General features: G+C 36.3%; 1 protein-coding gene across 6 annotated transcripts in view; it reads right to left on the bottom strand.

Moving 5' to 3' along the window:
• Positions 1-25,745, bottom strand: part of CNTN1 (contactin 1) — a 326,959-nt gene that overhangs the window by 114,564 nt on the left and 186,650 nt on the right. For all 6 annotated transcript variants that reach the window (XM_013997945.2, XM_003355617.5, XM_013997946.2 and 3 more), the window contains 8 exons: positions 23,513-23,645; positions 20,034-20,206; positions 18,177-18,272; positions 12,553-12,759; positions 9,334-9,433; positions 8,999-9,180; positions 3,519-3,643; positions 2,742-2,859 (listed from right to left, as the gene is read on the bottom strand). In XM_013997945.2, coding sequence (XP_013853399.1) covers positions 2,742-2,859; positions 3,519-3,643; positions 8,999-9,180; positions 9,334-9,433; positions 12,553-12,759; positions 18,177-18,272; positions 20,034-20,206; positions 23,513-23,645 — 1,134 coding nt within the window. The remainder of the gene's footprint in view (positions 1-2,741; positions 2,860-3,518; positions 3,644-8,998; positions 9,181-9,333; positions 9,434-12,552; positions 12,760-18,176; positions 18,273-20,033; positions 20,207-23,512; positions 23,646-25,745) is intronic.

Genomic DNA, 25,745 nt, shown 5'->3' with positions numbered 1-25,745 from the left:
AGGTTCCCAGGCTGGGGTCGAATCGGAGCTGTAGCCACCGGCCTACGCCAGAGCCACAGCAACGCGGGATCCAAGCCGCGTCTGCAACCTACACCACAGCTCACAGCAACGCCGGATCGTTAACCCACTGAGCAAGGGCAGGGACCGAACCCGCAACCTCATGGTTCCTAGTCGGATTCGTTAACCATTGCGCCACGACGGGAACTCCAGGATTATATTTTTAAAGTCTAAATTTATCTTTTGTTCTTTATTGAGCCTATTACAGACTAGTATCTGGGTTAGAGTAAGTACTCATTAATCATTTGGTAGATGAATAAATGAGTTAACTAGATAACTCAGGAAAGAAGAGAGAGAAACACTATTCTAAAGATAATAAACAAAAATAGATTGAGACAAATATAAAGATGCCCAGGAACTGATTTCAGTCTGAAAATCCTCAAAACAGTTTCCTAATTACTACATTAGTAGACACTAAATGATGGAAAGATTTTAGGCTTAAAGACAGAGAGGTCTTTCAGTCTGAGCTGTTGAATTATGAGAATTATTTTCATATTCTCTCGTAATATATAACAATTAACAAAAAATTTAACAGAAAACAAAAAAGTTTACATTTGAGAAAGAATTGCAACTTACATATTCTCTGAGTCAAAATGATTTTATTGTACTTCATAACAAGGTGATATGGTATGAAGCCTAAGACTAAACATTTGCTTGATTTCCAAAGAAACTAGATTAAATATATTAGCAAAGAGTTTTGACTTTAGGGGGGAGAAATGGAGTATCATCCCTGGCATTATAGTAAGATCAGGAAAAGTTAAAATGAAGAAAGCCTTGGAGTTCCCGTTGTGGCTCAGGGGTAATGAATTCAACAAGTGGACATGAGGACACGGGTTTGATCACTGGCCTTGTTCAGTGGGTCAAGGATCCAGTGTTGCCATGACCTGTGTGTAGGTCACAGATGTGGCTCTGATCCTGCATTGCTGCAGCTGTGGTGTATGCCGGCAGCTACAGCTCCAATTTGACCCCTAGCCTGGCAACTTCCGTATGCTGCAGGTGTGGCCCTAAAGACAAAAGAAAAAAAAAATCCTCAACTCTCTTTTTGAAGGTAATTACTTTAATACTTATAATTATCTCACTGCCTTTATTGTTCTTCTATAGTTAGTCAATCTGTAGTGTTACCAATGTGTTAAGGAATATCCCTTTTGGTGTAGCAAGAATAAAATACGTTGCATGGAGACATCGCGCTATCTTTCCAGTAAACATCTCTGGCAGAGAAAGCCTGCCTACCTGGATTCATTACTTACAATATGACTAAACCTGGTGACAGTGACCTCAAATGACCTGAAAAGGACATGATATAATAAGACTTTAATTAAAGCAGTTGTAATGAAAATAAGAATGTAAAAAGTCTCAGAGAGGTTTATCAGGTAAAAACGAGAAATTTAATAGATGTAATATGGGAAAGGATGTCGTGGATTGAGTCATTCTTTAGAACAGCAAATACTTCAGGAAGAGAAAACGTGGTTGTGAGTGAGAAATAATGAGTTCAGTTTCAGTCAAGCTAAGTTTCAGATATCTGTGAAGTTACCTAGATGCCCAGTTCTACTGAAAACTTTTATAATAAGCTTGAAGCTGAGGATACAATTCTGGGCCGCAGATATAAATCAAGAGAGAGTTAATGGGAGAAGATGAAGATATCAAGGGTTTTTATAAAAAATTAAAAATAACAATAGTCCAGGAATAATAATATAGAATATGTGAAAGAATGAGGAAGAAAAGAGAATGCAAGCAGAGGAATGAAATTCTGGCAGAGTGCAAGATTTCCAACTGAGCAGTGGGCCGGCGGGGTGAAAGCGAGAAAATGAATGCAATCAAGAAGAAATAATCTGAGAAGCATCAGAGCATGGAGCCATCAAAGACGAAGAATTAAAGAGCAAAACATGATTGGAAGGGGAGGTGACTGGAGAGATACACCCATGCATGCATAGCACAAAGGAACATGTGCACACGTACACACACACATCCACTTGCACACACCCTCATACACACATGAAAGAAGATATCCATTAAGAGATAATGGGACTATTTTTGGAAATAGGACAGATTCATTGTTCTCTGAATAAAGAGTATCAGAGGGACAAGTGTAGTAAAAATCCAGATGGTTTTAAATAAGAGATGAGAAGCTGAAATATTTTATTTCAATGGTTTTCAATTTTCATGAAGAAGTAAAAAAGTAACAAGAAAGGAGGAGTTGGGTTGGGGCAAGGGACTTGAGGAATGCCCTGAAAGTTTTCGGTACCAGCATTTAGTGTAGGGAATGAGACCCAGAGGCTGCTAAAGCTAGCAAATGCTTAAGACTCATCTGAGGCTGCTCACGTGCGATAAGGAAGCGTCAAGCCGCACTGTGCGACGGTCCCGGCAGTGGTTAGCTGTCCACACGTAGGAGAGAACCAGATTTGTAAAAATTGGCATGTGTAAAGTTTGCTTTACCATTAAAAAAAAAAAGTTTTTTAAACCTTTATACTCCATGTTGCCTCAAATTTAAAATTTACCATTCTTTAATAAATGTAAAAAAAATATTCTCTTTAAAACCACATTTTAGAACATTTTAACTTCCAATTCAAGAAACTTTTAATCCAAGAAAGTCATGAGAAATCAAATATAATCTATAGATACCCGAGGATCATTTTAATGTGGTGCTTTCTTGCTGACTATTAACAGAAACCAGAAATGATACTGACCCAAGATCTTCAATTCCGCATTTGCATAAATAGCTCCGTGTGTGTTTTCAGCTATGCACTGGTACATGCCAGCATTTTCAAAAGTCACGTCATACAGTCTCAGTTCCCCTCTATGATACTGGAAAGAACACAAAGTAAAACACATTTCCATGATAAAGTTTAATAGAAACACTTTCATGTAGGTTTGGGCTTGGCTGTCTTTCATTTATTTAGTTGCATTATTTTTGCCCCCACTCTTAATTAAGCTGAGTGAAGAGGGATTTTCATGGCATGGGGAAATAAAACCCACTTACCATGCCCAGTGGCTCTGGTTCTATTCATCCTACAGAGCAGAGAGTCCACCTTTTCCCCTCTTGGCCCAGCTGGGAGATTACAGTGGGAAGGTAGAGAAGGACCCCACTGCTGCTACTTGTCCCCAGGGCTAAAGGTAGGACCTTCGCTGCTCTTACCTCTGTTTCTGTGGGGGTCAGGGAAACAGTGGCAAGAAAAAGAGGATAATATCAGGTAGTGGAGATGGATGCATAGGAAGAGGGGGAAAGTGGAACAAAGGAAACAATGAGGAGAGAAAGAGAGAAGGTAGACATAAGATTATAGAAAATTGTTTAAACTGAAAACAGATACTTTATGTTCACTTTTTTTTTTTTTAAAGGAAACTTTCCTATTTTAGGGCCTAGATGCCCTTACTCTACTGACATTCTTGCTAACTTTATCCCAAGTCACCCAGAAATGTTTCCTGAACATGGGCTTAAGGACCACAAAGCACTTGAACACACTCACCGAATATCCATTCTTCAGCCATCGGATTGTAGGGATGGGCTTCCCTGTGGCCACACAAGGCCAGTAGAGATCACTGCCTATATCCACCTCTGTGTCATTGATGTGTTCTACCCACTCAGGAAATGCTAAAAAATAGAGAACATCATTGGTGTCAGATGCAAGCCCCCACATTCATCATCATCTCAAGAGGACAAATACTACACTTAGTTGACCTTCTTCTGGAGAACAGCTATTCTGTGTGTCCCAAGATCAAGGGTAGAGCCACTGAAATTGTATTTCTACAGGTCTGCAAGTAAACTCTATCTGACACTATTACAGCATGTGGTAACTGTAATTCAATTCAGAACTGTTTTTCTATTTGTGAACCATGTTTTACTGGAAAGTTAATTCATGAATAGCATGAAAATAATTGATCTTTTTCTTATAACATAAAACTTTCAAAATGATATTTAAGGTTTTAAAGAATTATGTTTTAATTTATTATGACACTGTCTCTTTTTTTTTTTTTTTTTTTCTGGATAAAGAGGCAATTTTTTCCCACTCCTACAGGTATATATTATCTTCCTTTTGCTGGAACCTTCAAGTAGAGGCCACTCTAATAGCTCACTGTGGGAATGGAAAAATGACTTGATCACTTAAATACCATGTCAATATTAAAAAGTGCATATAGCAGCATTGATTGTGGAAATTCATGCTTGAGTAAAATTGATCTTAGCCTCATCATTTGATCTGATCTACTGATAGCTAAACAAAAATACTAGGAAAATGAAAAAATGCTAGGAATTCCCCCTACCAAGTATTTCTAGATAAGAAGCAAATGAATAGTTGTCAACTATTTGAGTATTTAAATTAATTAATCCAAATAAATGTGTGTAAATAGAGTAATATAAAATAAAGAAAGAGGAGGAAAGAATCCTGAGTGGAGGGTAATATTTTATTTAAATTTCTTTGAAAATAAATTTTATAGTATTCCAGTATGACAAAAGTAATATAAATATCTTGTAGAAAGGATTTAATGTGTACAAATAAAGAGCACACTATACATTTTTATGACCTCCCTAAACCAATCAAAATATGTATATAGTTTAATACATTTAAGCACATGTATATATATTTATAGTACATATAATCTGACTTAGAATTTTTACTTATCATTACATTTTTTCTGTTAATACATGTAGATAATTTTTAAAATTGAATATTGGTGAGTATGTTAATGATAACATAATCTTGGTATACAATCTTGGTAAAGCATAAAACAGGAATATCAGCACCTCTTCTACCTTGATCTTACACAGGTGACACAGAGATGTCACATTAACAAATATAATGAAAAGAATAAATAATTGAATCAGCTTAAAACAGTCCATATATGGACTTAAACAGTACATGGTTTAATTATGTAAACTTCTGGTTGTTTAATGAGACCAAAAGTTAAAACTTAGAATGCCTCATTAGTAAAGAAGAAAAAACGGTTCTCTTAAATGGCCTCCTGTAAATATCTGCCCTGTCACCTTGATTCTTCTAAGTAATTAAGATCGTAAACAGTTCAGAAATCCAATTCATAACCTGGAGTATAGGTTTCTTAATCAAACCTATAGATCTGTTGAATAAAAACAGATCCAGAATCTCTAGAAAAGTGGTGGATAGTGCACCTTAAATTTAAGGAGACCAACCAAAATTTCCACCCCTCAGGAGGCCACCTATGTATACTTGATATATTATATATTAAGCGAATATTGTTGGAGTGTTGGATATACTAGTCTGGAGTTCAAGGTCAATGTCTGGGTCAGCGTTTTCAGGATTTAAGGTATATTTAGAGTTTCCTCCTGGCTCAGCAGGTTAAGGATCTGGCATTATCCCTGCTGTGGCTCTGGTTATAGCTGTGGCGCAGGTTCCATCCCTGACCTGGGGACTACTGCATGATGCAGGCGTAGTCAAAACAAAACAAAACTCTGGTTTCTCTTCAGATCACATAAATCGTTCACCTTTTTAAAACAGTATATTTAAAGCCATGACCATGAACGGGATCATAAAGTGAGAAACAGAGAAGAGGTTCAGAGACCAAACCCAATTCAAAGACCAAACCCAGGTTGCTCCCATGGTTAGAAGAGGCTGAAGTGAGGAGGAAGCAGCAAAGGGGAGTGAAGATGATTTACAAGAACATTTACAGAGTGTGGGTTCCAGACGCCAAATATGGAAAGTGAATTGTGGAGGAAGGAGGAATCAACTGAGGCAACTTGATGTTCAACCAGGTAAAAGACGACTGAGAATCGACCATAAACTTTAGTGATATGCAAGTCACTCAAGATAGCGAAAAGAAAACCTTTAGTGGTGAAGCAGGGATGAAAATTAAAACAGAGTGCACTTAAGTGATAAGGAAAAATGGAGAAATATATATTTTTAATTATAGATAAATCTGATAAGATTTTTATTACTTTGGGGGGAAATTGGTAAAAGAGAAGTGGGGGCAGTAGCCAGAGGTCAAGAGAGGATTTTAAGGGAGGAAGAAACAAAAGCTGCTATATACTGATAGGAATGACCCAGTGAAAAGAAAAAAGAAATTTCTTATGCTTCAGGAAGGGGGAACTAGTGAAGGAATATTCCTAAATAACTAAGAGGGGTAGAACACAGTATACAGTGGAGGTGTTGACCTCAGAGAGCAGCTGAATATAGAGTGAAAAGAGATATTGGTGGAGATGTAGTGTTAGGTAATGTGAGGTGGGAGCTTGTGAAAATTCTAATTTACTTACTACCATTTCTCTGTGGAATGGGAGGCCAAGCTGAGAGGAAGGCTGAAGGAGGAGGTGTTGTGGGTTTGAAGGAAATCATGAAGGTATGAAATGGTCATCTATGAGAGACAGAGAGTAAGAGGACCTGCAGAAATAAAATCTGGTCGCCAGGCAACATTAGAGGCCATTTAAAGTTGGTGACTATTAATTTTAAATGGGCTAACTAGCCTGATAGTATTCACTGCAACTCACCTTCTAGTTCCTTGTTCTGGCACTAAGGCAAAGAGCTAGATTTTTCCAGGATTGGCCTTTGCCATGGTAGTAAGACAAGGTGGAAAGTGGCAAAGTGATCTGAGAAGGTGTTCAGGGGAATGAGAGATAATAATTGACCACAGATTTAGGAAAGAGATGGGTAGGATTAGGGGAAATGAGAGAAAGTTAAAACAGAGTAAGGGTAACTGATTATCGTTGCTGGTAGGTTCAACAGATTGTAGGAATCTGGATGTTGAAGCTTGAAAAGTGGTGATCAGAGAGTGAAATGCTGAAACTTACCATAAAGGGACTGCACTTTTGTTAACAATAAGGTCTGAAGCACAGCCTTGGGAGTGGCTTGCTGAGGTAGGTTGTAGGACAAGATCTTTGGAGAAGAGTTCAGAGGAACCTAGGGGCCAAACTATCAGAAAAATTATTGTGATCGACATGATTTTATATCATCAAGAATGAAGTCTGGAGAAGAGCTGTAGGTAGTGACAGCTGCCAATAGTGAAAACCTTAGTTCGACGAGGAGAGACTGACCTGACATAAGATTGAAAACTGGATGATTAAAAGAAAGGAAAGATAGTCTATCAATCGCAATGAAGACCAAGTGATTATAGATCATACCTGAGGATGAGGGCTGTGAAAGAAAAATCAGCCACTGCTTGACAGGTCTACAGGGCAAACTCTTTAAGGGAAAGCCAAGTTTCAGAGTAAGAGAACAAAGAGAATGTTCAAAGCAGAAGTTGAGAATATAAGGGATTCTGATGACAATGGACTATTTTTCTAGCAAGCATAGTATGAGGATTTCAGAAGCTGGGAATAAAAAGGAGATAGAGACTAAGTGGGATGAATGCAGAGTCGTGTGGGTATTAAAGTACAGGCCCTCGGGAGGCTCTGGGGTCTAAGGGCTTCTTAAGGAAAATGATGACAATTTTTCTCTCTCTTTCTCTCTTTTTATTTTCTTTTTGGACTGTAGCTGCCAGCCTATGTTACCAGAACAGCAGTGCAGGATCCAAGCCACATCTACCACCTACCCCACAGCTTGTAGCAATGCCAGATCCTTAACCCACTGAGTGAGGCCAGGGATCGAATCCACATCCTCATGGACACTATGTCAGATTCCTAACTCATTGACAACAGGAACTCCCTTAAGGCAAAGGAAATGCTCAGGGTGAAGACAAAGTGACTGTAATCATAGTGGACTTCATGATATGGCTGTGTTGAGGCTGCATACACGTGCTAGGTCATCGGATGCCAAGTCTGGGGGATGGGAGTGGGAGTTGGTCTTGATCTGGCCACAGTACCTTTTCAGCATTCTGGTATCCCAGTACAGCTGAGGCATCATCTCCAGTTTTTTCTGTCACCCGTCTTTTTGATGAGGCTAAGGTACCTCTTTGCCATGTGCTTTATCAATATAATTTGTAATTTTCTGTATTGCACTCTCATAATTTTCTTTATAATTTTACACATGGGGGTTAACATGTATTTGACTCTGTACACTTGTATAAATTTGAGGGTTTTGTATGTGGGATGGCTATAGTATGAATTTCTCAAGGACAGAATATTTCCATTATCTGACTCTTCCTGCTCCTAGCCTAATGTCTGCCTCTGAATATACATTCAGTGTATATGTGCCCTGTCAATGAATAATCTTGTTGAAGCCTTAGATATTTATTCAAATGTGACCCGTGAATTTCACATTGTTGAAAAAGATAAGGATGATTTCAGCACGAAAAATTTCAAGCACTGACGGAAAAACAACATTCTCTCCTCCAAATATAAGCTTAACATATGAGAGTCAAACATATGTGCCAAAAAATATTGCATCCAAGAAAAATTTTGGAAAAATAAGTGTGACTCCTGAATCAGTAACATCAGCATCTCCCAGGAATTTGTTAGAAATACAAATACGTGAGCCCCCCCACAGACCTTCTAATTCAGAAACTCTGAGGATGGGAACCAGCAATTTGTGTTTTCAATAAGCCCTTCACGTGAGTGTAAAACATGCTAAAGTTTGTGAATCACTGGCTTAAGCTAAGTCATAATGAACAGGTTCTTCTACAAATAAAAAAAGAGAACGTGAAGAAAGGCAGTAAGCTATATCAATTATATTTTCTGAAAATTATCCAGAACACTACTATTGATTCATTGGTGTTCCTATGATACCAGTGGCATGAATTCATAACTTCTAGACTCATATTGTGATTTAGTAGACAATTTTAAACTATTCATCATTTTATACTAGGTTTTTTAAAGTATGAAAATGGGTGCTTTTAAAAAGATTAGGAGTTCCTGCTGTGGTGTGATGGGATTGGTGGTATCTTGGGAGCACGGGTGTGGGTTCGATCCTCAGTCCAGCACAGTAGGTTGAGGATCAAGCAACTGCGACTCAGATCTGATTCTGATTCCCGGTCCAGGAACTCCATATGACATGGGGTGGCGAAAAAATATATATATTAAATGCATGGAGGATTAAAACAATATATCTACCTTGAACATAAATTCTTGCCTGGTGTTTATCCTTTCCTCTAATGTTCTCAGCCTCGCATTCATATGTGCCCTCATCTTCTAGCTGAATATTGAAGATCTTGAGGACAGCTCCAGAGGTGCTGATCTCAGCCGTGCTTGGCATTGGTTCCAGGACCTTCCGCCACCGGATATCAGGAACAGGACTTTAAATAGGAGGTAACAAGAGCTACTAGCACAGCACTTAAAAGGCAATTGATCTATATATATAACTAAACATTTACAACATTTCTTTCCTAAAACAATATAAAATTTAATGCAGTTCTATATACATTAAGGAAAACTGTGAGTCTACTTACTTGCCAAGTGCAAAACACTCTAAAGTAACATTTTGGCCCATCAATGCATATATGTCCTTGAATTGAACTACAATATCAGCAGGATATGGTTTTGTTGTTCCTAATTACAAAAGGAAAACAAAATAAAACAAAAATATCAGCAGTAAGCAGAGTAGTGTTTTGCAACATTGTGATTTGTACAGAATTAGAATTGCTTCAAAATAGACGTCTGGAAATTATCTAATCACATCACAGTGTATTGATTTGTTTGTGCATGGTATTCATACAATATAAATTTTATTAAGCACTTTCAATCATATTGACTCATTCTGACAACTGTGTGACCAATGTGATCCAACTCACTGGACAACTCAGTTAAAGAACAAATGTGTTAAACATCACTGGACAATTCAGTTCTTTAGGGAGCATCAAATATGTGTTAAACATTGTTCCAGGTACTATATGGGAATCAAGAAAAAAGAGAAGAAAAGAAATGAGAGATAAGAGAAGAGAGAGGAAAAGAAAGAGGAGAGGCAAGGAAAGAGAAGTAAGGAAGAAAGTATTGTCCTAGAGATGAAAGCAAAGAAACAATTTGAAAAGAGAGGAGAGAAGAAAAGAAAAATCTTTATTTAAGCATGTCTGTGCTCATCAATGACAACACTTATTTAGCCTATCTGTACTGAAATATGTATTATTCCCTCAACCTTATAATGGAAGAAATTCACCCAGGAAGGCTAAGTACACTGTTTAAGACCACAACATATGTGTGTACTTTACACTGTATAACATTAGAGAGACCAACAGATACACAAGTAGTTGAGATGTAAGTCAAAATAAAAATAAATGCCCAGTAAGGGTGGTAGCCAAGGATATTTGTTGTAAGTATGTAGGGACCAAGGGAATTTCAGGCAAAGAGGGCATATGAAACAGATCAGTTCAGGTTAAAGAAATAGCATATTATAATACAGTATCAGAAGTGTGTGGGAATTATAAAAGACCTAAGAATTAAAACGATATTGATATTTATGTAGTGGGGAAGATGAGCTTGCACTTACAATCTAGGAGGCTTGAAACCATGATATTAAATATTTTGAGACTAATTTCCTCAGTGGGTAACTACCAATAGGCTTTAAGAAGAGAAATAGCATGAATCTTACCTTTGGTTTCTTGTTGGCATTTTAAAGGATGGAAAAATACAAAAGAGATCTAAGGGAGGGTGCTTTGTAAATTCAGAAAAATAGGTGAAGGTATGATCTAGGGCATGGTCACAGTGAGAGCAGAAAGGAGGAAGAGATCCAAGCTGCCTTTTAGAAGCAGAATCAACAGGAATGCCCCTTGTATCAATGCTTACTCAAGGTAAAAACCCAGCAGAATCACCTGGGATGCTCACTGAAGTTATAGATCCCTGGGTCACATCCTAGGTGTGCTGAGTCACTATCTCTGGGTTCCACATTTTCCTCAAACTTCTCAAGTGCTTATCTACTAAATGAGGACCCTTGGAATCGCTGTCCTGAGGATGACAGTAGAGAGGAGCTGATGATGAAAAATCCTGCCCTGACTTACTGATAAATGAAGTATATGACAATGTTGCTAAATGAGATCAAGAACACCAGAAGAGGATGTTTAGAGAGGCACTAACAGGTGTGTTTGTCATGTTTCAAACTGAAATCCTTGAGAACCTTCTGTGTGGCAAGCCCAGGATATAGATAAAGACCTAGCCCAGGAAAAAATTTTGGAGATGTGAATTTAGAATTATCCACATAGGGTTATTATTGAAAAAGTTGTAAATGAATAAGAATACTTAGAAAAAGATTAGAAATGAATATTAGGAGAAAGATCTGATAGAGGATACTGCATAGAATTTGTTGACCAGGCAAGGAGGCAATGAAAAGAGGCAGAAGGAGTCAGAAAAATTAGGAAAAAAGATAGAGTTCAAAAGAAACAGATGAGATCAACAGTGTCAAAGTTTGCACAGGATCAAGCCTGAAAATATCCTTTGTATTCAGCAAATAAGAAGTCATTTTGATTATTCAAGATTGTTTTCATTGACTACAAAAGAATACATGAAAGGCATGTAGGAAGATTTTAAGATTCAGAAAAGAAAGGAAAAAGTGATATATCACATGCCGAAAGGAATCAAAAAGGATGGAGCCAGAGCAACTGGAGGGATTAGCCTGACTGGCAGGAAAAACACTTCTCCCAAATGAGACAGAAAGTAAGAGGTAAATCGAAGTACTAAATTTTGGGGGGACCATAGGGAAGAAAATTAGGGAAGTTTCTACATGATGGTTTCCTTTCACTCTCTGAAGTAGTGGTAAGAATCTCTCTTAAGACTTGGGAGGGATGAGAGAGCCAGAAAATCGGAAGATATTTATTGAATACTAACCATGTGGTGGCCATCTTGAAAAGACTAATGAAAATAGAATTTTTGTGATATATTGGAATTTACTCCATTATCATATGAAGCTTAGGGGTAGAGACAGGAACCAAACCTAAATCTGCCAAAAACAGAACCAGTATTTCCTTGGAAGCGTGAACTCAGTAGCAGCAAGATTGCGATAAACTAATGTGAAGTAAGAAAATATACTGTGATCTGATTTTCTCAGGAAGTGGTGCATTAAAAAAATGGAAGGTAGTTTAATTGGAATCTTGGAAAAGCCCAGTCAAGAATGGGCTTTAAAGGAACTATTGCTTCACATAAATAGTTCCTTTAAAATACCCAAATAATCCAACTGCCTTTTTCACCCTAATTCTCTAATCAATATAGTTTGGTTTTATTTAATCACTTGTTATCTTCCATGAATTTACTAGTAGGTGAAATTAGTCATGAAACAAAAAGATGCTGGTGAAATCAACAAACTAGTATTTGGCTAATGATTCAGTTCCCTATGCATTCCCTGAACTACAGGCAACCAGTCCAAAGTCAGCTGTCTCAGGGAAATTTTATGATATCAGTTTTCACTATGAGGAAAGCTAAGGAAAGACCAAGATTTTCAAAGTTTGTATTCTCTATATGCCTTGCCAGAGTCTCCCCAAGGAACCCAAGGCATATGGACGTTCCCAGGCCAGGGATCCAACCCTCGTCACAGCTGTAACCAGAGCCACAGCAGTGACAATGCCGGATCCTTAACCCGCTGAGCTACCAGGGAATGCCCCACTAGATATTTCTTTTCACTATTATTAGTATGCTATAAGCAGACAAACTTGCAAAATACAGAGTGTAACAAATAAAATACTTACGTTCAGGTAGTGGAATGAGTGGGATAAATTTGCTGAACACACTCTTGGTAATAGAAGGACTGGATACAAAGCAGGAATAATTGCCTTTGTCTGATGCCTCAACATTCGCAATGTAGAGATTACCATTTGTCTGAGACACAAATCTTCGTTTATCCATTGTGATAAATACAGGAAATTCATTTAGAAGCCAGCGGTAGCTAAGATCATCTAGAAGAAAATATTGTGTACTAAATATTAAGCTCTTCTCAAAAGTAAAGATTTTATTTTCTAGTAATAGGCTAAACATAATCTAATCTAGGCTTTTGAAGAGCAAATGTTGGATGTAAGCCAAGATAAATAGTGCCAATTTTCTAAAAGCTACTACTATAGTTTGATTGATTGTAAGCATAGTGCTAAACAATTTTATCTACTTCTCTCAATTATTTTATGGGTTTATCATACTTTTAATTTTTGTTTCATTGATGGGATAAATAAAACTCAGAGATGTTAAGTAAATAATTTAGAATTTCATGACTGTTAAGTGGAATTGGGATTCTGAATCCAGGTCTGATAATTCTAAAATTCATAATCCATTTTCCCTACTGCAATCTATAAATGAAATCAAGATTACTAACCGTACTATCACTTTATATCCTTTTACTTTTTGTACTCCTATTTTACTTTTTTTCACTTTTTACTTTTTGTCTTTTTAGGCCCACACCCAAATGCATGTACTTGTTGATCCAAAAGAATATTTACAGTATATTTACTTTAATAGACTGTAAACCTTTTGAAGTAATTTTCCCTGTTCTCATATAAAAAGAAAGTGGATATTTTTGTAATGATTTATGGCCACAAGTAAAAAAGTTAAAAAAGTCAAAAAGAGTGAAGTATAGATTTCCTATGGAAAAAGGATTTTCTCAACCACACAATGATTTCAAGTCACCATGAAATCATGAAGTTGCCTTCAGAATGGTCAGTGTACTCCATAGTTATGTGAATATAGAATTATATATATTTAATTAAATTGCTTAATTAAATTATCTGCATTTTAATTCTAGACTTTGGTCAGGTTATTTTAATCACTCTATTTCATAATTTCTCTAAATTTTAAGAAAATTTTCTATGTACCCCTCATAAGAAAAGAGGAATGGGATAAACTAGGTCAGAGAAGTTATTGTGGTATGAAGTCTTAGACTACATAGCAATTGGTCTGTTCTTTTGAGGCCCAATATAGATTATCCAGTTTACTTATTTAACATACACTAAGTACCTTCTATGTGCCACTAAACAAGACAGATTTGGTCTTTGCTGCTGTGGTATTGTAAGATTTAAAATATATTTATTTAATGAATTTTGCACACTGATAAGTCATCCATTTCAGCAAAATCATAATTGCCATATATTAGAAGCTATTGTTTGTCATGAAAACAAAAGTAGGAATTGTCATTGCCATTTTTAAACAGGTGCACAGAGGTTTAGCTGGGTTGACTTGCCCAAGATCATACAGCAACAGGGAGGCAGAACTGATCTCCTGACCTCCTTCTCCACACCAGAACTACCAAAATTGCCCCATTATTGGTGTTGCAGCTGCTCTGCTCTGCTCAGACTTAAGAATGAGACCTAATTCTGGCAATCAAGAGCTAAACTCTGACCCAATTCTCACAGGAACTCAATGGATTATTTTTTTAATCTGTCTTCCCCTGCCTCATGTGGATGGTAAAATTAACCATTTCTGAAGAAGCCAACACTTGTTTTCCTCATAGCACTGTTGTCTTGCTTATAATAGATTATTAAAAACTTATTTTTTAGGAAGATTTCGGTGCTGGCACCTGCTTCAAAAATGTTGCTTTTTATTGATAGATGTCTGAGATTTCTCCCCTTTGCTGCAAGAAAGTCTGGACAATATGAAAGAGAGGATTTCTTTTGGCAACCAGAGGACATTTGGCTAGTTTCACTGTATTACTCTGAAATCCATCACGTATACAACCTTGCTAAATAATGTATACTTCTCTTTGAAATACATACAAGGAACTGAAGTATTTCCTGGATAGGTAATTTTCAAAAATTTTTTAAACTCAGTGAATTTTTTTATATTTATAGTTGTATAACCATCATCACAACCCAATTTTACAACATTTTCAACCCAAACCCCCAGCCCACCCCTTCCCCTGCAACCAGTATCCTTTGGTAACTGTAAGTATTTTAAAATCTGTGAGTCACTTTCTGTTCTGCAAATAAGTTCATTGCATCCTTTTTTTAAGATTCCACATATAAGTGTTAGCATATGATGTTTGTGTATCATTGTCTATTTTCACTTAGCATGAAAATTTCTAGGTCCACCAATGTTGCTAAAAATGCCATTATTTCATTCAGTTTTTTGGGTAAGTAATATTCCATTGTGTATATGCATGACGTCTTCTTTATCCACTCTTCTGTCAATGGACATTTAGTTTGCTTCCATGACCTGGCTGTTGTATATAGTGCTGCAATGAACATTGGGGTACATGTATCTTTTCAAGTCATGGTTTCTCTGGATAGATACCCAGGAGTGGATTTGCTGAATCAAATTATAATTCTAGTTTTAGTTTTTTGAGGAATCTCCATACTGTGTTCCATAATGGTTGCGGCAATTTATATTCTCACAATAGCATAAGAAGTTTCTCTTTTCTCCACATCCTCTCCAGCATTTATTGTTTATAGAATTTTTGATGATGGCCATTCGGGCTGGTTTAAGGAGGTAACTCATCGTAGTTTTGATTTGCGTTTCTCTAATAATTAGTGATGTTGAGCATCTTTTCATGTAGGTTTTTTTTTTTTTTTGGCCATCTGTATGTCTTTGGAGAATTTTCTGTTTAGATCTTCTGCTCATTTTTTAATGGGGTTGGTTGTTTTTTTCATATTGGGCTGCAGGATGTGTTTATATATGTTCAGTATTAATCTCTTGTCAGTCACATCATTTGCAAATATTTTCTCCCATTCTGTAGGTTGTCTTTTTGTTTTGTTTAGGATTTATTTTGCTCTGCAAAACTTTTAAGTTTAATTAGGTCCTATTTGTTTATTTTTGTTTTTATTGTCATTACTCTAGGAAGTGGATCTGAGAAGATATTGCTGTGGTTTATGTCAGAGAATGTTTGGCCTGTTTTCTTCTAAGAGTTTTATAGTATACAGTCTTATATTTAGGTCTTTGATCCATTTTGAGTTTATTTTTGTGTATGGCATTAGGAAGTATTCTAATTTCATTCTTTTACATGTAGCTGTCCAGTTTTCCCAGCACCACTTATTGAAGGGGCTGTCTTTTCTACATTGTATATTCTTGCCTCCTTTGTCATAGATTAGTTGACCATAGTTGTGTGGGTTTAACTCTGGGATTTGTATCCTGTTCCACTGATCTATATTTCTGTTTCTGTGCCAGCACCATACTGCTTTGATAACTGTAGCTTTGCAGTATATTCTGAAGTCAGAGTGATTCCTTGAGCTCCATTTTTCTTTCTCAGGATGGCTTTGGCTATTTTGGGTCTTTTGTGCTTCCAATCTTTAAAATATTTTGTTCTAGTTATGCGAAAAATGCCACTGGTAATTTGATAGGGATTGCATTGAATCTGTAGCTTGCCATTGGTAATACAGTCATTTTGACAATATTGATTCTTCCAATCCAAGAGCATAGCATATCTTTCTACCTGTTTGTGTCATCTTTTATTACTTTCATCAGTGTCTTAGAGTTTTCAGAGTACAGGTCTTTTGTCCCTTTAGGAAGGTTTATTCCTAGGTATTTTATTCATTTTGATGAAATGGTAAATGAGATTGTTTCCCTAATTTCTCTTTCTGGTCTTTCATTGTTATTATGTAAAAATGTAGTTGCTATCTGTCTATACATTTTGTGTCCTGCAACTTTATCAAATTCATTGATGAGCTCTAACAGTTTTCTGGTAGCATCTTTAGGATTTTCTAGGTATAGTATCATGTCATCTGCAAACAGTGATAGTTTTACTTCTTCCTTTCCAATTCGTATTTCTTTAATTTCTTTTTCTTCTCTGCAATGGCTAGGACTTCCAAAACTATGTTTGATAGTAGTGGCAAGAGCAGACATCATTATCTTGTTCCTGATCTTAGTGGGGATTCTTTCAGCTTTTCATCATTTAGAATGATGTTAGCTATGGGTCTGTCATATTTGGCCTTTATTATGTTGAAGTAGGTTCCTTCTATGCCCACTTTCTGGAGGGTTTTTTTTTTTTTTTATAAGAAATGGGTGTTGGATTTTGTCAAAGGCTTTTTCTGAATCTATTGAGAGGAACATATGGTTTTTATTCTTCAGTTTGTTAATGTGGTGTATCACACAGATTGATTTGTGGATACTGAAAAATCCTTGCATCCCTGAGATAAATCTCATTTGCTCTTGGTGTACAATCCTTTTAATGTATTGCTGGACTCTGTTTGCTAGTATTTTGTTGAGGATTTTTGGAAAGATGTTCATCAGTGATATTGGCCCGTAATTTTCTTTTTTTGGTTTCCTACCTTTTCTATATGTATGCCTTTACTGGTAAGCCTTGTCATTTGTAATATTTTTGTTTCTAGTTGTGGCCTTTTCTTTTCCACCTAGAGAAGTTTCTTTAGTATTTGTGGTAAAGCTGGTTTAGTGGTGCTGAATTCTCTTAGCTTTTGCTTGTCTGTAAACCTTTTGATTTCTCCTTCAAATCTGAATGAGAGCCTTGCTGGGTAGAGTAATCATGGTTGGAGTTTTTCTCCTTTCATTACTTCAAGTATATCATGTCACTCCCTTCTGGCCTGCAGAGTTTCTACTGAAAAATCTGCCGCTAACCTTATCAGGGTTCCTTTGTATGTTATTTGTTTATTTTCTCCCTAGCTGCTTTCAATATTTTCTCTTTGTCTTTCATTTTAGTTATGATTCTTTCTCTATGGAGATATTTAAACATAACTTTATGGCATAATATTAAAACTATAAGAACACAAAACTTTTTGCTGTAAGAAATGTGGTATTAATATTTTGTTTGAAGAGAATATTTGATAAATAAAACATCTGAAAATTAGTGAAGATATATTTAGTGTTCATCTTTTAATTAACACTTTGGTGGATTTTATTTAAGCCATATCAAATTGTTGAAAACATGTACTCAAAAGTTAAACCTTGTAATAGATTATACTTACTACAGCATCTTCCTAAACTGGATGATTATTCTTGAGGATTGGTACTCCTAAAGATATTCATAATTTATTATGTCTTAATTCCTTTCTCGTGTTTAATTACAGTTCACAGTATATTGTAGATGTTAAATTTTTAATAAAATGGTTGATTACACATATCACTTCTTTGTACTGTTCTATTTTAGGAATAATTTGTGGAAAATCTATTATATTTTCTCCTGCATAATAAGAACTTTAATAGGGACATAACCCAACATACATATTCTTTATGAATTGAAATTATTATAGATCTCTGTAATTAGGGCCCAATGATTAAAAAAATCAAGAAAGTAGGCATCTATCAGCCCTAGCAAGTGATGCAGTATAAGGTTATGCAAATACTGAGTCTTATTTAGTTATAAATGTTCCATTGGTGTTGAGAAAATGAACACTTGCCCATTACATTTCCTAAATGCTTATAATCACAGAAGAGCCAAATTTACCTGGGAAGTGGTATGGAGGGTCACAGAGCAGCACCATTCCTTTCCCTTCTTTCACTCTGACCTCAGGACGTTCCTCTGGTGGGAAAGGATCAAGATCTAATCATGAGAGCAAGAAGGAAAAACATTCACTCTCTGGTCAATAGAAAGTGAGCAATTCTTTAAAGCCTATTTCTCTGCTCCCAACTCACTACTAGAAATGATACTCCTCCTTGGTTGGTTTGGTGAATCCTATCCAAGTCAATTCCCTTTTTCCAATGCTGGGGTGTGCACACATTCCAGAAGAATACTGTGGTGACAAGCCTGCAGACACTGGCAGAAGCTGCAGAACTATTCTGACAACCCTGAAGATTGTGAAATTTTTGAAACTTTGCTTAGACTTAGGAAGAACCTCAGCAAGGGTATCTGGAAATATAATGGGCTCAGACCAACCCAGGGATATACCAGAGGATGTCTGAGGGAGGACTCCGATGGGGAGAAGGAATGAGGATCCTAGATGAGGAATGTGAAGGTCACCAATATCTTGTTTCTTTTCAGGTTCTGAGTTTTCCTAGGTCCTTATTTCCTTCACTCTCTTCTGTGTGCTTGGAACTCACACTTTGCTTGGTTTCTTGGGACTCTACTATTTGATTCTTCCTCATTTGTTTTACTGGTTCTCATTCTGCTTCAACCTTGCCTCATCTCAGATTATAAAAGCTAGTTTTATTTTTCTCAATATATTTATATCTTTTAAAAGTCATTGTTTTAATAATTACCTCTTCCAGGGAATGCTTCAAATCTACTTTCCTAGTCCAGATGCTACTTGAAGGCCATGTCTGTCCTCAAAACTTAGTTGCCATCTATCTCACCATGGATAATAATGTCACCGTAACCTCTGCATGGGAAGCAACCACTTAAATGCTTCTTCCCTTCCTTGAAATTGGTTTTACTTGCTCCCATCCCCTTTTAAAAAGAGCGGAATGTTTCTGCACCTTGACTAGACTTCCTTAAGCAAATATTTAGGGTCAAGTTTACTTCAATGCAATGAAATCTGGCATGTATTTATTCTTATTTACATGCCTACTGTCACCACACCAATTTAATCTGACTGCACTCCCTAAACCTATCTCGCTCCCTCTTGGTAATCGCTACCTCTTGGGTCCACTTAAAATGTCATTTTCATCCTAAAATTCATTTTGCAAAATATTTATAAAATCACTTACTAGAGAATATCTAGCCCAACTCCTCTCCCAACACTCAATTTTCTTTCTGAATAACCTATAACTTTTACTTTAGTACAGTGTTCCTCAAAATATTTTCATTATTATTGTCCACAAAAGGGGAATTGTATTTAATTAAAACGCAAAATAAATTATGAAATTAATCAATTAAAATTTAATTTATTCCAAGTAATAAATATTAACGACTAAAGAATAAGAATTTGTCAGATACGGTTGAGCTTTGGAGAACTACGGACCATTATACCATAATATCCATGATGGTTTCTCCCCCAAAGAAACAATTTTCACCACCTTGGGGGTGATGTCATCCCTACTAAGAATGCGTAGCTTAGCATTTCCATTGATGGTAGTTTTTAGAAAGTTATTGAAGATTCTTGTGAACATCGCCTTAGTTTATTTTCCAATGTTATCTTTCACTACTTGAAGTGCATTTAAAGTATCCTTCATGACTCTGCTCTCCTGAAAAATTTCGTATCGACACAGTTAAGGGCCACTAATTTGTAAGACCCACTTCATCGATGGAGTCCTTCTCTCACTTTCTTTTCTTCTTGATTTCTTTCCTTGCTAAACTCTGATGATAACACTTAAGTTTTTACTTCACCTAAATGCACTTGCCCTTTTTAAAGTTACAATTACTTACATCCAAAGCTGAGGGTTGCTTCAGTGCTTCTGACCATCCCGTAGTTATTTGATGCTAAACAGTAATATATTCCAGCATCTTTTTGTTTGTCAGGATTGTTAATAACAAGGTTTCCTCCTACCATGCTGTACCGGTCACTTGTCAGATCAATATCCCCGTTATTCATTCTCCACCTATGAAAAAAAGAAATAAATGTTATATTAAAGGTCAAGAGGACTGCAAACAGTGCACTGGGCTAATGTCATTCTAAAATAATATAGGTACAGCTCCATGTGATTAAGTAGCTGACTCAGAGTGGTATTTTTTCGCATCCTATAATTCTGTGTCTCTGGGCTCATTATTTATAATTTTTAGGCACAGAAAAGTAAATGTTCAAGTGCATGAAAAATTTCCCTTTTTTTCATAAGGCATAAATATCTCTAAGGATAAATATCATGTTGAATTTTGCTATATAAACTGGTTTCTTAGCAGATATACATGGGTTATAAATAATAACTAGCTCTGCATTAGTTAGATTCATGCATATATAGATATGTTGTGTAAAATATCAAAATCACTAGTCTAACAGAAATAAAATATCAATATCTGATTCTAAATATCAAAGTAATTTTTCAATAACCAACAAATTGAAATCAGAGGTCTATTCAGTGTCATATTCTGACCACTAGAGGTCGATCACCCTATTTGAAAATGGTAAAAGTCAACTGGGTATTGGTTTCTGAGCCACAAATACACTATCGAAGGTATATTCTATGACGATTGTGCTGTGAATAAACTGGCTAGAAATAGGAATCTAACTTTCTTGGTGCAATGATAAGATTTCATATACAAAATAGTTTTCAATTAAGCCGTCCACCTGATAATTTTATAATCATTCTGTATTAGGGTTAAGGTTCCATGTCTTCCACGATGTTACAAGACAAGAGCCATGGTCAAATGTAGGCTGTGGCCGCATCATTCATTGCCTGGCTGCAAAATTCTGACTAGGGTCAGAATCTTTCCAAAAAGGCCAATGATTTTAGAATATTTTTTAAATAAGTCAAATTACCGGAACATTTTTTGTTTTAATTTTCACAGTGTAGGAGGCAATCAAAAGCAAACATAGAAAACTGTGCTTTGCATTTTTAAAACCAATCCAATGAATAAATACTCCCTCTCACCCCAGTTGATGGCAATATTGTTCCTTCCTAAACCATCCAATGTCAAGGACTTTAGGACTTGTCAAGGTTTCCTTCTTGGGCAGTTCCAATCATTATGAACTAGTTTTCCTCCTCTATTATATTTCCTCCATTTTTGTTTATTACTTTAACTTTTTCCCAGTGGGTCTGATTCTACCCTTGATGTAACATAAGGATTAAGCTTTGCTGTATAGGGTAAGTCTCTGGGCTATTTTATTTATTTTTAGTAACATTCAGTATTGTAATCCCTTTCATATGGCTTAAGAGGCAATTTTTATTGGAGTTGTTATCTGAAGGAACAAGGCCAGATAATGAAAGCCTCAAGGCTGATAAGAGAAAAGTAAAGTTCTCTGTTGTTTCATGGTGTTGGCATGAATAACAGATTATCACAGCACATGCCATAAATACAAAAGTTCGTGTGAGTGACAAATTGCATGCTTATCAAGGTTAATAGGGCTTGCCCTGAATACTAAGTACCTTTTTAAAACTTCAAGTGTTCTTCTCTCAGACAAGCTGCACCACAAGCTGAAATTTTTTTTCTTATTCTGCAGTCAAATGCAGACCACCTTCAAAACAGAATGAAACACCTACTTCTCCCCTTTAGCCTCTCTACATTAATGTGTAGATTATCAGGCCATGCTTGCCCTGAGGACTTAGGTGCTTATGCAACCTGTGGGAGAGAGTTGAAGAGCTTTGCTTCTGATTTAGATTTTTTTAAATTTTGGTGAAGAAGACTAGGTGGGATGGGAGGGGGGACGACAGGGAGGTGCTAATCAACATGTATAGAATTTTCGTGTTTCAAAGCTTTGTCCTTACTGTCTCTGCTGGGTGTGGTAGTGGAGGCGTAAGGAGAAGCATACATTCATAGAACACTCTCTGAGAACAACCTCTTCCATTTTTTTCTTTTTTTCTCTTCCATTGGAGCCTGGAGGCTGATTTGCTAAGATTCCATGTATGAACGTCACGGACAGAGTGTCACAGAATAACCCTCACTGAAATAGCTTTTGAAGTGCTAGCAAACTATCTAGATATATTCTGAAAAAAATTATATGTTTCTGGGAAAGCTGTAAAACATATGCGTCTATTGAGGACTCAGCTTCCTCTCCCATAAAATCGTTTCTTTGTAATAGAACTCCTCTAGAGCTCCCATTAGTTACACTATGCAATGTCCATGACAATGTACATAAACTCCCATTACATACAGCTTAAGAGTAGAAGTAAATCTAGCCCATCAAGTATTTTCAGAACAAATGAGTCATTTATAGTTTATAAAATATCTACTTATATTCCACTCCCATGCATGAAATTAAACAATAATTTTTTAAAATGGTGATTTGGCATATGAATTTATATTTTATTTTAAGAAAAAAATGTCTAATTATGGTCAAAAGCAAGAGAAAAATGAGTTCAAATAGCATTAAATGGGGTAAGGGGTATTGTCTATGATAATGATTTTTTAATAAAAATAGAAAGTTACTTTTCTAGCCATGAAAAGAAAAATCTACTACTAAAATCAACTTAGTTGAATGACAACTTTCAATTAACTCAGGTGACATTAACATACTACAGCCCCAATTTACCCATCAATCACTTTCTTTGTCTTCATGGAACCAAAATCTATTGGCATTTGGTTAATTTTTTAAATTGTAGTGTTTGCATCGGACTAGAAACTGTTAGTATACTTTTTTGAACACTGAAGCTGGAAAATTATCAATTAAAAAATTATTTTTGATAGCATAAATAAGTACCGCAGAAAAACACAAAGAGATACATTTATATAGATTGTCCAATAGAGATATTTAAAGAATTTGCTCTGTCCAAAATATAGATTTGAGACTGTTAAAAAAAAAAAATGATAGCTTCCTACAGCTTTCTATGTAGGAAGCTCTTTAAATGTAGTTAGTAGAGAAATATTTCCCATCATCTGTAGGTATGAGTTATCTAGGCCAATACATACAAAAACAGTTTATCTTCAGATGTGTATATTTACATTGTGTATGTGTTTTCATATAATCTTTTTCATCTTTAATACCTTGATCTTCAGTAGCCAATTTTTAAGTGGATAATTGCATATGGCACTGGCATTGTCAGTGCAGAAAATAGGAAGCAGTTTATTTCCATATATTTAAGAAAACTATTTAGAAGTAAATAACTTTTAAAAAATAACTCGTATGCCAGTATTTTTTGTTAATGTCCCTCTACTTCATAGAAAACTTTACAGCAGAGATACAGGGTCATAGATGCTGATCTATAATCTTTAGTCCAACACTTGATTCTGAACAGAGCAATGAGGTACATTACTTGTAAACTGGGAAAGGGCTGGCTCGAGCCCTACAGTTTAGCGAAACTTTTCCTTCTGGTGATTCCTCCGGATAAATGGTATTGATTGGTTGTTCTTCAAAAATTGGTCCAAATCCTTTGTCTTCCTCAGAAACTATAAGAAAAGTAAAATTATTTTACATTGTTCAATTTTATAATTCAAACAAAAATTGTGTACATTAAAAAAGTTTTTTGAAAAAAGATTAGAAACACAGAATCACCATTTTCATTCAAACCAAAGATACATGCCTCTATAATCCTGAGGAAAACGTTTACGTTCTTTATTCAAAATTATTTTTGCCCACCTCTCTTCATTTCTTCAAAAGCATCCTATGTTGCCCTGCTTAAGTATTTACAGCTTCTCAAACATGTTATGTTTTCAAGCCTCTAGGATTCTGCACGTTTTCCTTTCTCTATAATCACCATCTCATTCTTCTCCCCATCACAATTTGTACAATCCTTTACGACTTAGTCATTGAATTACTTCCTTTAGGAAGCCACCTCTCAAACACCTCCTAGCTTTAGTTGGTCTTTATTTGTGTTCTCATAACTCCCTAACAGGCTTATGACAAGTTAATACATTTGTGGTGACTCCTGATGTAACTTTTTGTTTTACTAGATTGCAAATACTTGGGGACAGGTGACCATATCCATAATTTTCTGGCCATCATTCTCAGAGATAGCTATCTAGCAGTCTGGAACACATTAGGTGCTTAATGATTTTTGAACAATAGAACAAATGAATTTTTTCTAGATGCTGTGGAGAAATCGGTCATTTTCCTGGATCAGCTCTTGTTTTGTTTTTGCTTCTGTTTTTTCTCTCTCTTTTTTCTTCCATGTGCATCTACGGTATATGGAAATTCCTGGCCTAAGGGTTGAATCAGAACTGCAGCAGGCCTACTCCACAGCCACAGCAATGTGGGATCCGAGCAGCACCTGCGAACAGCAGCTTGCAGCAATGTTGGATCCTTAACCCACTGAGCAAGGCCAGGAATCAAACCCATATCCTCATATGTACTAGTCAGGTTCTTAACCCACTGTGCCACAACAGGAACTCCTGCTTTTGTTTCCAAACATTTGACTAGAACTAGTATTTAGCAACATCCAGAACAGTCAATAAACTAATTATATGGGCATGGGGTCTGGCCAACTGGTTTGAAATCTACCTCAAAAATACCCGCATTGAGATGCAGCTGTTCCTACAGTGTCTCCTCCAAGGGGAGAAGGAGTGGCACATCACAGCAGGATAGGAATGGATCACTCACATGTCATCGTTGTGGCAGGACTTACAGAGTACAGCCAAGAGCCATATGCCACAAATGAACTAACACTGCTGTGGCACAGCAGGTTAAGGATCTGACATCGTCACTGCAGAGGCTTGGGTTCTGCTGTGGGGTGGGTTTGATCCCTGGCCCAGGAACTTCTGCATGCCATGGGTGTGGCCAAAACAAACAAAAATTTTGCCTTAGTACTGTTTATCAGTGCCTCTGGAAAAAATTAGTTAATGTCTCCAAGCCTCAAGATCACTCTTTATAAAGTGAGGATAATAAAAAAATCTAGTTCACTCAATTATTATAAAATTTATTGAGAGACAACTCATGTAAGACTTCTGTCTGACAGCAATCAATACCTACTGATTTTACCAACATTCTCATGAATTTGAATGAATCTTCTCGAAATTTAATTTATAAATTTATGTATATCAACTCTTTGACTAATTCTAAAAGCTTCAAGGGCCAAGTTTTATTCATTCTTGTAGCTCTGGTGCTATAACTGTTGGGTCAATACATATTTCTGTGTACACAGATGATTAATAAAAGGCTTAAGTTAGTCTCTCCCAGTATGAACGATTGATTTTTCTAAGCGGACCTGAAATATTTCAAAGGGACATGCCTTATTTTTAGGTGGAATTTGCTGAAATTGCCATTTGGGAATTTATAGACCTGAGATACGTTCCATAACCACAATCTATTTCAGACAGCAGACAAATTGCTGGGTCAGAATTGGAAAAGCCAGAGGAACTGATATTTAGCTCCAGCAATGCAGCTTTTTAGCTGTTATTTTTCACAGGTCATTTGTTCTACATGGTGTCTGCATTTATAATAAAAAAAAAAGAAAGGAATATTCTAAGGACTCCACAGGCCTACTGCAGCCATAAATAAGATGATGGATATGAGCTGTTCACAGAAGCCCTCTGCTAATGATTCTGAAGTCC

The sequence above is a fragment of the Sus scrofa genome, chromosome 5, assembly GCF_000003025.6.
Source record: "Sus scrofa isolate TJ Tabasco breed Duroc chromosome 5, Sscrofa11.1, whole genome shotgun sequence".
Classification (NCBI taxonomy): domain Eukaryota; kingdom Metazoa; phylum Chordata; class Mammalia; order Artiodactyla; family Suidae; genus Sus; species Sus scrofa.
Note: the sequence above shows the minus strand (reverse complement) of the source record. Positions and strands in the feature narration are given on the sequence as shown.